Source organism: Venturia canescens, chromosome 6 (genome assembly GCF_019457755.1).
Source record: "Venturia canescens isolate UGA chromosome 6, ASM1945775v1, whole genome shotgun sequence".
NCBI lineage: Eukaryota > Metazoa > Arthropoda > Insecta > Hymenoptera > Ichneumonidae > Venturia > Venturia canescens.
Window position 1 is genome coordinate 12,214,876 of NC_057426.1, and position 12,366 is coordinate 12,227,241.

General features: G+C 47.4%; 1 protein-coding gene and 1 long non-coding RNA gene across 6 annotated transcripts in view; one reads left to right on the forward strand and one right to left on the reverse strand.

The window, feature by feature from the left end:
* blo (bloated) overlaps positions 1-12,366 on the reverse strand; it is a 104,762-nt gene that overhangs the window by 71,121 nt on the left and 21,275 nt on the right. For all 5 annotated transcript variants that reach the window (XM_043422417.1, XM_043422419.1, XM_043422415.1 and 2 more), the window contains exon 3: positions 2,381-5,973. In XM_043422417.1, the coding sequence (XP_043278352.1) occupies positions 2,381-5,973 (3,593 nt within the window). The remainder of the gene's footprint in view (positions 1-2,380; positions 5,974-12,366) is intronic.
* The window catches only part of LOC122412679 (uncharacterized), an 86,030-nt gene that overhangs the window by 67,381 nt on the left and 6,283 nt on the right, over positions 1-12,366 (forward strand). The window lies entirely within an intron of this gene.

The following is a 12,366-nucleotide window of genomic DNA, read 5'->3' on the forward strand; positions in this document are numbered from 1 at the left end:
ATCTTTTTTCTTTCGCTTAGATTTATCTGCGACCCCCCGTTTCTACCCCCTCGAGATAAATCCATCGCCGTAATTCACGCCTCGTTAGCTCTAATTGCTTCGCGTATTGTACCTTCGCATATATCCTCTGAGCTCCAACATACCCTGTACTTATACGTATGTACACACGGGATTTGCTGTTCTGGTGGTGAATTCTCGTGGTGAAAAGGAGAAAAATAGCAAAGCGGAGAGGGTCACGGTACTCGCGATAACATAAATAAACCAAGTTGGCCATATCTTTAACAAGCGTCTTAAGCCACCAATTCCAATGGATTAATTTGACCTCTTATCCTCGATTCGATAACGAACTCTTCATTAAATCTTCCTCGCAATATCCTGCTAATCGAACGATTCGTATCAGATATTTTCCTCCATTTTTCAGCGGGACGATGGCTATGGGATTGAGCCGTATTTCAATGCGAAGAAAAGTTCGTGGCCACGAGAAAGTTATTCTTACGAAGCGACTGCATCGAATCCGGCGGACGGATTCGAAACTATTTTTAATCAGGAGTCTCTATTGATGTGACAGGTTTGTGCGGACGTTGATAATATCTGGATCACGCGATGTGGTGAAACGGACAGAAAGTTTGACTCGTTCGGTTAAATAAAGTAGGAGGAATAAATAAAGTAAATGCGGAGACTCTCGAAATGGCGTGAATTCGAAAAACCATGCAAGAAAAGGAAATACTTAGAAGCACACGCACACACACAGAGCTGCACACGTGCCCAGGACTTTCCTATCTACCGTTAGAATTGAAGCGAGAAATACTGTTTCTCCGGACGTTCAATAAACGCGAGAATCTGCTTGTTCCACTTCGTGGCTCAGTCGGCGACGAAGAGGACGCGAGTTAATGGGAGAATATGCGTGGTTGAAAAAATTTACGGAAGCGAATACCTCTACTCGTGGGGAAGAGATTTAGAAGAGCGAATAACTTGCTTTCGAACTACTTTCCTTCCAGTCGCTCAACTCCCGACGAACCTGGCGCCTCGAGAAAACCATCTTTCGCGTCGAACAAACAAAGAAATATTTCAACACCTCGTCAACACAGTCGCAGCAGCCGACTTTTCGATAATCCAAACACACTCCGCGCAAACGTTGTTCCCTTAGAGAAAAACCGAAGGAACAATCGTCGTAAGAGTGTTTTCTTTCCCAATGGAATAAACGCCTGTGAACAATAAGCAATGAAAGAAGAAAAACGACGGGAGAAGGTGGAGGGCGAGAGGAAAAATATTGCGAGAAGCGATCTTCCACGCGTGGGTGAGAGATCCAGTCGGCGAGCCTGCCTCGAGGGCCTTCACCGGTGCTTCTGCTACTTCTGTTTCTTCTTCCTCTTCCTCCCTGCTGTACAGACGTGTAGACGGACACGAATCTCCGCACATACATATACAAGAATATTTATTTATGTGCGAGTGTATAATTGTGGCCAAAGTATATATATGTACGAAGAGCATTGTGCCAGGTGTTTGTGGACACGGTAGCGATGTACAGTTAGGTGTGACGTAATTCGAGATACAAGATTTCCTATGTATGTATATATGCTCGGCGTATATACGAATTGAAGGAGAAGAGAGGCGAATAAGACACAGAGAGCGAACACGGTGAGAAAAGATTGTGAGATCGAGTTGCCGAAAATTGCTGCGCACCCGGTTCATCATCATTATCATCATCTTCATAATCATCGCTCGTGACTCGACGACGCGATCTTTTTGAAAGAGTGAATATCAAAGTGTAATTCGAATAGTAATTGAATCGTGCTAAGCCCTGGATACTGAGGATACTGAGAACAATCGATCAACCAGTCATTATACGAATGTGTATTTAGCTTTCCAATAATCACAGGGGACTGTGAAGCTCAAACGTTATTTACGATCATCGCAATCCGATGTTTGAAGCATCTGACGGATCGCAAGTCCGCGACGGGGGCATTGAAGATGGAGATGAATAATGACGTTTGGGGGAAACGGGGAGATTCGTTTGGTGGATTTTGACACTTGAGTCGAATTCTTAGAGTTTTGAGGTCTCGGATAACTCGAGTGATTACGTAACGCTCGAGTGTCTCGTCACAGTGCGATGTTTAAACAACGAAACACTCAGCTCCAGAGGAGGCTTTCGTAATGCAACTTGTATTTTTAGTGATGCGTAGTCGGAAAATGTGATATGTACGTTTTCGAAAGAACGCTCATATTTTTGGAACGAATTTGTTTTATCAAACATTTGTTCAGGGTCATTTTGGTGTGAAGAAAGCTCGCGAGAATTTCAGTTTTTCGATTGGAGCGTTCTCAAATTTGTTTTACAATCCAGAAATGAAAAACTGTTTCCTAAAAAATATTATTTCCTTACCTGATTAACGTCGCTTTCCAGATCCCTGGCGCTTCGGGCACTCCTGAGTTGGTCGCCGCGATATTCCCGATATCTCATGGTGACTTCGTCATCGGTAAGCGCCCCGCTGCTTCCGCTTCTGACACTTTTGCTCTTGCTCTTTTCCTCCTTGGCCTTTTTCTCTTTTTTGCTGAACAATTGTTTGACTTTGCTCATCGTTCCACTCTTCTTGGCGACTTTTTTCTCGTACTTTTTGTCCGTACCGGTCGGTGGTTTCGAGGTGATAACGTGGTCGTTGCGTTTCGCCGCGACGTATTTATCGTATTTGCGTCTTTCCGAGGGCGTGAGATTCATGTTGCGGTCGGTGTGACGTCGCTCGTGCTTGATGAACTGGGTGGTAACGAAGCCCTCGTCGTCGGACTCGAGGGCTTCCCTTCGATCGGCTTCCTGCGAGTCCCTTCGGTAGTCATTCTCGATGCCGGAGTCTGCCAAACGGTCTTTACGATCGGTATCGCTCAGCCTTGTTTCGCGACTACGGCGCTCCACGTGGCCGCGCGTCTCGTGACGCAAGTGACGAACTTTCGTCTCGTGGAAGACACGCTCGGGCATCGTCGGACTCTCGTCGAAAGTCTCCAATCGTTGGCTCGTCGATTTGCCGCGAGGGCTCTCGCGAGTATCAGAATCGTCGAAATAATCGAGACGATTGCGCGATCTGCGCAACGGTTTTTTCGGCTCGCTCTCCATCAACTTTCGCGGATGCTCCTTGCGGCTGCTCGACGATCTCTCGTCGACGTAACGAGACTCGCATCTCGTTGAGTCACGGGCCGTTGTGTCGGAATCGTAGCGCGATGAACTGTAGCCTCCGACTCGGTGGTCGCCTTTCCGCAGTCGAGGCGGTGAACTGTCGTAATCGTCATTGAGATTATTCGCTTTGCTCGACGAGTATCGCTGAGTGGTTCGAGTCTCTTTGTAGTATTTGGAAGACTCCAGTTGGCTGTTGGTGAGCTGCGAAATGTCGGTATCGTAATCGTCGTTGGGACGTTCGCGGAGATCCTCCAGGTGTCGCTTCACCAAGGTCGTCCGTTCCTTGCGCCCGTTCATGCGTGTGGGGCTCGTGACATCGCGACGAATATCGCGTCCGTTGACGTAGTCGGCGCTGCTCAAATTCTCATGCGATCTCGTGATGTACTCGCTGCGGAGAGCTTTGACTCTCGAGTTTTCGCCCACCTCGTCGAGTCTCTGAGTGGATTTGCTCATGCCGCGAATCGATTCAAAATTTTTCTTGCTCTTCGGCACGTAAGAATCGCGCACCGGTCTCGTCTCGCGATCGAGAAAATCTTCGCTCTTGGAGAACTTGTGCTCGCGAATTTTCCTCACAACGTGCGGCGACGATTGTCCGAGTGTCTCGGGCGTTTCGATCCTACGGTGGCTCGGAGCGTCCGGTACGATGTAGTTGGTCGACCTGTAGGGACTCCCGGAGCTTCTCGTCACGGGAAAACGAGCGCCTTCGGGACTGTTGCGACTTTTGTCACTGAGAAACGGCTTGAAACCGTCCGCGTAACCCTCGTGAGTACGCGTTTCGACGATGTACTTGTCACCGTATTTGTCGGTCCGCGTTTCCACGGTGTAACCGTTCCGAGGCTTCGCCTCCACATTTATGGCGTCGCCGGGTATTTTGTTAGTTATTTTTTTCTCGTAACCATAAACTTTGCCATTGTCCTCGTGTATTTCCTTCTCGAATATGTACTTCTCACCGTTGCTGTTGGTGCGGGTTTCCGTGATGTAAGTATCGGTGTAACGCTTCGGAGAGGCGACTCGGTTCGGTGTTATGGGCGAGGGAACTATCGGTTTGTCGATTATCTCGTGTTCCGTTTTTTTCGCAACGGAAATGCCGTTGCTCTTGACGAACATCTCGTCGGTGTGGAGACGCGATTTTATCCGTGATTCGAGAAGATCTCGGCGGGCACTGAGCTCGCTAGTTTTGCTGGTCGGAACAACGGTTTGTCGAGTGCCACCGGGCGTGAATCGTTCGACGTTTTCACGGCGCCTCGAATCCATACCGTCGGCAGTGCCGCGACCGGAAGTGTCCACGAAAACTGTCGAAGTGTATTTTTCCGCGGGTCTGTCGAAGAGGTTCCGGTCGACGTCGTCGAAGCCGTGGCGTCTCGGAGACTTGGAGTCGCTCGGAGCTCTCGGTGAGAAATTATTGCCAAGGAAATGGCTCGGTACGGTTTTGTGAGAGGAAACATCGTCGACGTATCGAGAGGATTTGAAGCTGTTGATCTCGTTGTTGCGTCTAAGATCGCTCCCGTAATTGGTGTATTCGGTTGTCCGGCGATACTCCTTCTCAGCTGGGCTGTTCTCCCTCGACGAATCTTTTCTCTCGAGGCCCAGACCCTCGTCACTGTCCGAGTGGCTGCGCTGAGCTTTGTTCTTCTTGTCCATTTGTACTTGGGCGTAAATAACGCTCGATTGTTGATGATGAGGCGGTGACGGGCTGTTGTTCTCGCTACTGTTGTTCGGCCGTGTGTAAGAGAACGGTCGATTGTTGTTGTGTCCGAAGCCTGGACCGGGTGACACCATGGTTCTGGTTAGCTGTGGCGGTGGGGAACGATCGGCGGTCAGACGGTGAATCATTTTGTGAATGGTCGATGATTCTTCGCTAGCCCCACTGCCACCGTGTTGTTGATCGTATCGACTGCTGTGCAGCATGTCACTAGTTTTTCCAAGAGAAGCCTGATCGACCTCGTCGATGGTGACTTTGACGTCGACGGTGGCTGAAACCGGTGAACGATCGCGTGGCAAGGTGCTGACTTTTCTCGAGGATTCTCCGTAAATGATTTTCCTCGATTCGACGCTCGGTGACAAGGGACGTTTCGAGTCGGGCGATTTGGGAGGCGACTTGGGCGGTTTTTGTATAAAAATCTCGTGGACTCTCGTAAGTTCTTCGACACTCGGCTGCGTCTCCGACAAGACTTGAGCAGCTTGTTTCGATTTAGCAGAATCCCTTTTGTCAGTAAAGTCAAAGGGCTTGTCGATCTGGGGCGAAGCCTCGATTATCGGCGACAAAGGTTTCTTTGCCCTCGAGCCGTTCTGTTGGCTTCCAGCGGCTTCACTGTCACTGCTGCCGCTTCTCTTGCGTTGACTCCGGGCTTCCTTGCTCGCAGCACCGGCGTCGCTCACGCTACGCTTAACCGTTGGTTTCCACTTTCTCTCCAACTTCGGTGAGAAAAACTTGGCCAACGGAGACTTTAGCTTGTGCGAAGAACTCGCATCGCTCGCGCTACGCTCGAGAGCCTTTTTCTTGGCTCTCGGTGTATCGACGCACTCCTCGCTCGTGCCGCCGATCTCAACGCTTCGACGTCTCGTCTCGAGCGCCAATTCCGATCTCTTCTTGTTCCTCCGCGCCGGCAACGTGCTAAATTTGCCCGGCAAACGTCTGTTGTCACGAGCCACGCAGTTCACGTTACCAACTTGCTCGAGCACGTGGGCAGCCTCCAGGGCCAGATCCTCCTTGCTCCTTGAGGTTATGCTCTCTTTGTGCACCGGTGTCGCGATCAACCTACCTTCTCCATCGCCGACGAGGGCCGCGGTTACTCGCGGTGCGCCACGTCCTGCAATCAAACCAAAACGGAACAAATTTACTAACTCTCATTTCAACGACTCGAAGCATTAAATTAAATGCGTTTTCCCCCCGATAAGAAAAACACTTTCAAGCCCGTATCTTCCTGATCCAACAAGCTTTACACGAGTTCGATAAAGTAGACTATATTTATTCGGGAAATGACCAACCGAATTGACTATTTTTCAGTTTTTCTCTTTAAATAGAACATCGATAATTCTGAGATCTTCCCCATTATTTTTCGACTTCAATCACTCCGGTGTACACGCGCTCTCGCATGCATGCATAACGACAGTAAAAACTCGATAGCGCAGATTGACTCGTCTCGGTATCTTGCCGAGATATCATCTAAGCCGCATTCTCGGCTAAGATGGGACTCGGAATTTCGAACGAATCAATCGATCTACCGGGTATTTATGTGGGGAGGAAATAGCACAAGGTATGTGCCATTTATCGCACGGTATTGGCAGCAGCGGGATATCCACTAGGATTTTAATAAGACGGTAATTATCTTAGCTCTCTCGGGCAGTGAAACGAACGTGTTTTATTAATGCGTGCTACCGCGTACACGAAGACTACATTTTCAAGAGGCTGAGAGAGAAGTAGAGAGAGAGAGATACGTAGACGGAGTAATGGCCTTTCTTTAAGCTGCTGTATTGGCTGTCCGGCGGCGTTCACAGGGAATGATATAATGAGCTTGATCGATAGAGAGCTGTTTTCTCTCTCATCCTCTCCCGCGTCATAAATTGATCGGTGTTTTATGGAAAACAGGTGTACTACGAGATCGTTAGTCTCGTTAATCACGAGATGCTTAAGCTCCGAGTAGATAGAGCTCAAACATCGAGCGGTCAATCTCGAAGCGAGTGTTCTCGTCTCTCACGGTGGAAAATTCATTACGATAAAAGCATAGGCGCGCGGACTTTCATATATATATACGAGACATAAGGTTAAATCGGGCAAAAAGAAGAATGTTAGGGCTTTCGGTTCGCAAGGAGAGAACGCACATATTCGTACGAATGGTGTGCTGCTTGTTCAGCCGCTAGAACCCTAATTAATTTATCCTCCGGCGAGCAGTCCGTGTCCCTCGTTACTGGATAAACAAAGTATTCTTTCAACATTGTAAAACAAAGTTTCTCCGATTACCGGGTGTCCGTGGCTCGGCGTTACAATATTATAAAGAATAAATAGTTGCGATCGAGAAAGCCAGCTGCGAATTTCCTCTCCGCAAACGTACGGCAACGAATACTAACAAACTCGAGCACTAAAACCCGCGCGTTATCAGGCTCACCGCGTACGTGTTACAGTCCTTTGTTTAATTGAATGGGAATGAGGAAACGAGCGAGGCAGCTGAGACAGTAGAGTGTCTCCAGATCTGTGCGGCGCAACTGTAACGAGCGAGCAGGCGCGGCAATAGAAATTACGTTTCACCGCTGAAATTCGATTCACGCGGATGCTGCGCGCGGTGGCGCGAGCTCAGAAGAGAAGAAGTGGGCCGCGGGGCACGGGGAGAAGAGAGAGAGAGAGAGAGAGAGAACCCTCGCCAGATCTCTCGGGCCGGTCGCGCGCGCAAGCCTTCAGGATCGCGGGAAAACGTGACCTTTGCTCGCGTAGGTTGTAACGTGCTCGCGCGCGCGCGAGAGCGCAGATACAAAACGTGCTCCTATGTACAATATCCTCCATTTGGTGCTAATTTGGACCAGACTTTCAAGCTTTCCATCCATTATTTCATATTTATCATATTTTACGATCGAACCAATCGAGTTTTATTACCTCGAGATATTCAACTTCCGGCCAACTTTGACGCCGAATACTTTGAAAATTACATCTTGTCGCGGCCACCGTAAATCTTTAACTGTCTCTAAAAACATCGAAGAACTTGCTTTTCCTCGATTTTCAAACGCTGCTTCACATTCTCACCAACTCCTCCACATCGATCTGACTCCCCTAATGCATCAAGTCCCAATGCACAAAGTCTACCTCGGCTCAATGCTCAATGCACTGCTGGTCATACACGAGACCACTATACAGAGTATCTCTCCCGGGCTTCCAACATTTTTCAGTGACCCCGATCGCTCCTCTGTTAATCCCGTCCCGCTGCCCGTAGCCAGACCTCTTTTACAGCACGGCGATCTCCGAAGTTGTACTCGCGAAGCTACGAAAGCAGGAGACGACGTCGACGGGAAGGAAACGCCACACAGGAGAGTAGCTCAAACCTCGAGATTCACGAGCCTCGCGCGGTGTCGGTTCTATTCTTGCTCGACCGAGATCTCGATATATATGCTTTACGTATACATGTATCGCGATCTACTCGCGTACCCCGTCATGACTTCGCGCCACGCCTCTCTCGCCCCGATCCCATAGCGATCCTTAATATACGGAATAATTCATCGGTGTACATAAAAGAAACGACATTGAACTTTCATTATCGCTTTTACTTCATCTTCGAGCCAATCAACCGTTTCGTAACATACGAAATACGAAGTTATATGGTTAAACCGTTGAAAGCTGAGATGAGATTTGACGAGATTATTATAATTATCGAGCGAGGCTAACAGGTTTTTCTCTGCGCGTATTTAGTACGAGCAGTTAATTACTTTTGTTTTGTAGGAATTTAAAAATAATTAGTGAAAATCCGCGGAGCAATGTAGAGTTGGATTCCATCGTAATGGGACTGTTTTCCTTTGGTATGGGAATATTGTGGCGTCCAGCGTCTTTCGTTTCGAATAATCACGCAGCGATGAGAGTCGAATTTAATTCAATTCGGCAAATAATACCGTTGATTGATTTGTTTAGATTAAAAATTGGAATGTTCGAGAGATGAAAATTTCGACATTGGATGAATGATGCTGCGGAACAGTTAAATAACAAAAAGATCCGGATCATGGTGAGTTACTATTTATAATTGAATATCACAAAAGAGTCAAGGTTTCTGTGGTCGGAAGAGCGCAGAGGAATCGAGGCCGAGACTGACCGCGGGAATAGATTGTGATGTACACGCAGCGATTAGAAAGTGAACGCGCTCTTTCCCTGATCTCGTTAGAGCGTTATTATACGGACACCTTAAAGAAAATGATCTTTAACGATACAGACGCGTCTGCAGAGACGCAGGGCTTGCACAGTTTAAATATAAACATTAAACGCATCGAGAAGTCTCGTAGACAAATTAGTCATGATTAGCGAGCACATCTTGCTTTTCGTAGGGGAGGAGAAACGACGCGGAGAATACGTGGGAGATGAAAGGAGAGGGTAAGAGGCGCGAATGAGTTAAGTGTTCGCGAGCCTCGAGCGTTGACGGATTTATAGGCGTCGCAGTCGCCCAGCTGGAGACCCCAGCAACTCTCCAACAGCTTCTCAATTCCCTCTCGCCCTTTCTCTCGCAATCTTCCTGCGCCTTTCTCTCTCTCGAGCTCATCCTTGCCTCCGGCCACCAGGGCATCTTGGACAACATCTTGTCGGGGTCATATACGCGCTCGAGCTCCCGGGAGATCGTTCAGGCGAATGAGGTCGTCCTCCGATTAGCGTTTCGCTCGTTTGTGTTTGTACGTACCCTCTAATGCAATTCACGATGCTATTTCTCTGAGTATTCCTACCCATACTCCGGACACGTGTTCTCTATTTCTTGACCAATTAATCAAGACAGAATCCAACAACTTTCGTCTCTGATTCGCACGGTTCAATAATGCTTCGAGCCAACCGGTCGTGCCCGTTTTCCACAAAGCTCAGAAATTTTGAGCGAGTCCCAAACGGAACAAGATTCTTTTATCAATCTGCAACGATTGCGACGCTCGCATCACTCTGCTTGGAGTCGTGCATCTCCATCATTCGATGCGCATTAATTCGTTGAAACATTTTTTGACACGTCCATCGAACGAATTCTCAGCTAATTTAATTGCCAGAGAAAAACCGCTTTTCGATACGTTAATTAATACGTGGAAATCGACTCAATCGATATTTCCTTCGATCAGCAAAATATATTAGCAAATATAGTATCTTGTGTGTGCGCGGATACATGCGTTGAGAGCGAAGGAAAAGGAGGAGTAAAGGAGGCTCATGCGCGTTGCAGAACGGTTGCCATTTCCCCTGCGGCCATTATTTGCTCGTAAAACTCATATCGCGTAAGCTATGAAGGTATTATTTTATTTCCCGGTGCAATCGAGAGAGAGAGAGAGAGAGAGAGAGCAACCGCATGAACGCGCGCGCGCACATCTCGATACAAAAGCTCGTCTCATCGTTGCGAAGAGCGAAGTGCCTCGGTACAGGAATGAATATTGCCTTCGATTATGGATTATTGTACACGGAAGGCGCTCTACTTCGGATCAAATTCATAAACGTTAATTACCCGGGACTCTGATCAGCGTCGTTATTATGGTTAATGTATTCGGTAGTTTCGTCCGAGACGAGAATCGTCTCTTTCTCAGTGTGCACCAACCAACAGGATCCAGAGATTTTTGCCTCTGATTTTATAGCGATCGAATGGAGTGCTGGCACAAAGAGAGAAAAGGGTCTGGAAGCATTCGCGGGAGTAGACGAAAACGAGAAACAAATTGACGACCGCACCCTCTGGGAAGGAATGCGATTGAATACGGGACACGGAAAATGCTGTGCGAAAACTCAAATTAATCGGGACATCACCGAAGAGAATGGACGTTTTTCATTTTGATTTAAAGACACCTCAGTGATTAATCGCGTGAAAATTGACCTCACGAGAAAAATTTTCGTTTCAGTATCCAGCAAGTAAAACATGAGAAATCAACGAGACGAAGATTAGCAACGTTTGACCTTTTGGCATATTCTCTAATGGGATGTGACTGTTAACGTTCGTTCGTTTACCTCGTAGACAGCCCATTGAATAAACGCATTTGAGAATAAAATCGATTTAATTACAATGCCACCGTGAAATAAACAATGCTGTTGATTTTTCAATGATTTTGTGCCTTCCCATTCGGTCTTGGGAGTACTTCAACTCGAAGGTAATGCGTGCGAACTGTATTTGTAAATGGATAAATATGCTTCGTGTGTCTTCATAACACGTAGCGTCGGTAACACCGCGAGAGACGTATCATTACGTCGGATCGTAACGGATCTCGGTGTGAGAGCATCGGAGAAAGAGGAGAGACAAGTTACTGGTACACTCTCGTAAAACTCTCTTGGAAAGAGTTTAAGGAAAGAATAACGTACGGGGCGCGATGAGCCAGACGCAATATCCCGCCGATGATTTCCTTAGAAACATATTCACTCAGCGCAAGCAGCGGCGTGTGTATACGTACGTATGTGCATTAAATTGTACGCCGTTTGAGTTACAACGACCTGGCGCCGGCCACGCGAAGAGAGATTCGCAGGTATTTTTCTCAAGATCTCTTCGAGACGTGCAAAGATCGAGCTTGCATTCTCTCTCTCCTCCGCAGCAGGTAAGAACAGTGAAAAATGCGACTCCTCCACGAGGAGAGAGAGACGAGCGAGAGAATGAGAAATATTCCGTGGAGGCTGGAAGAGTCACCGGGAGAACAATGCACCATGCCTCAACGCCGATTCTCGAACGCTTTCTCCACGGACAAACCTTTTCCCTTAATTGATCTTAAATCACCGTTGAACCATGCCCATATATATCAGTACCATGACAATTTGCAATTTCTCTCCTCGTCAATCTATCCAGTTCGAGAAAAATTAACGTCAAATTCTCGTCGAATGTTTATAATAAATACGGCGAGAAGCGATATTGAGTGAAAAAGGATCGATAATCGTTTATTTTATGAAGCTTCATTGTCGGAGCTGAAAAGAGGCTGGAGAGTATCCACGCAAAAACAGCTCCGTAACGGCTTGTCGTTGGCGCACATGCGCACGAAAAGACGCTAAATCTCGTAATAAAAGTACGTGTACACCAAAAACGTGAATGGTACAGACACCCGCGTGTGTATGTTTCCCACGTCGCGCGTAACGTCCCTCGGCGCGCGTCGGTCAATAATTAACTGGCTGCGAATCGAGTACCGACGCGTTTCGTAGTGAGAAGGACAGGGACGAAGGGATAATCGCTTGTGGTATGAGGAGACGGCGTCTATAAGCGGTGCGCCTCGGGTCAAGTTCTCGTTTACATCGTTTTACACGTTTACTTCTTCCATCGCGTAACAACCCGAGCTCTATCTACCATAATAATGATAACGTTAATAACAGTAATCAAATTAAAATGGTGAAAATTATTTAAAAATCAAAACCATTTAATTAATTAATTATCCACTAAATTACTACAATTATATATTATTACCCTTTGGCTCGTAATTATGCAAATGATTCCTTTGTACGTGTGCACCCTTTGGTCGGATAAAAATGTACGAAAAAACGAGAGAGAGAGAGAGAGAGAGAGAGAGAGAGAGAGAGAGAGAGAGATAGA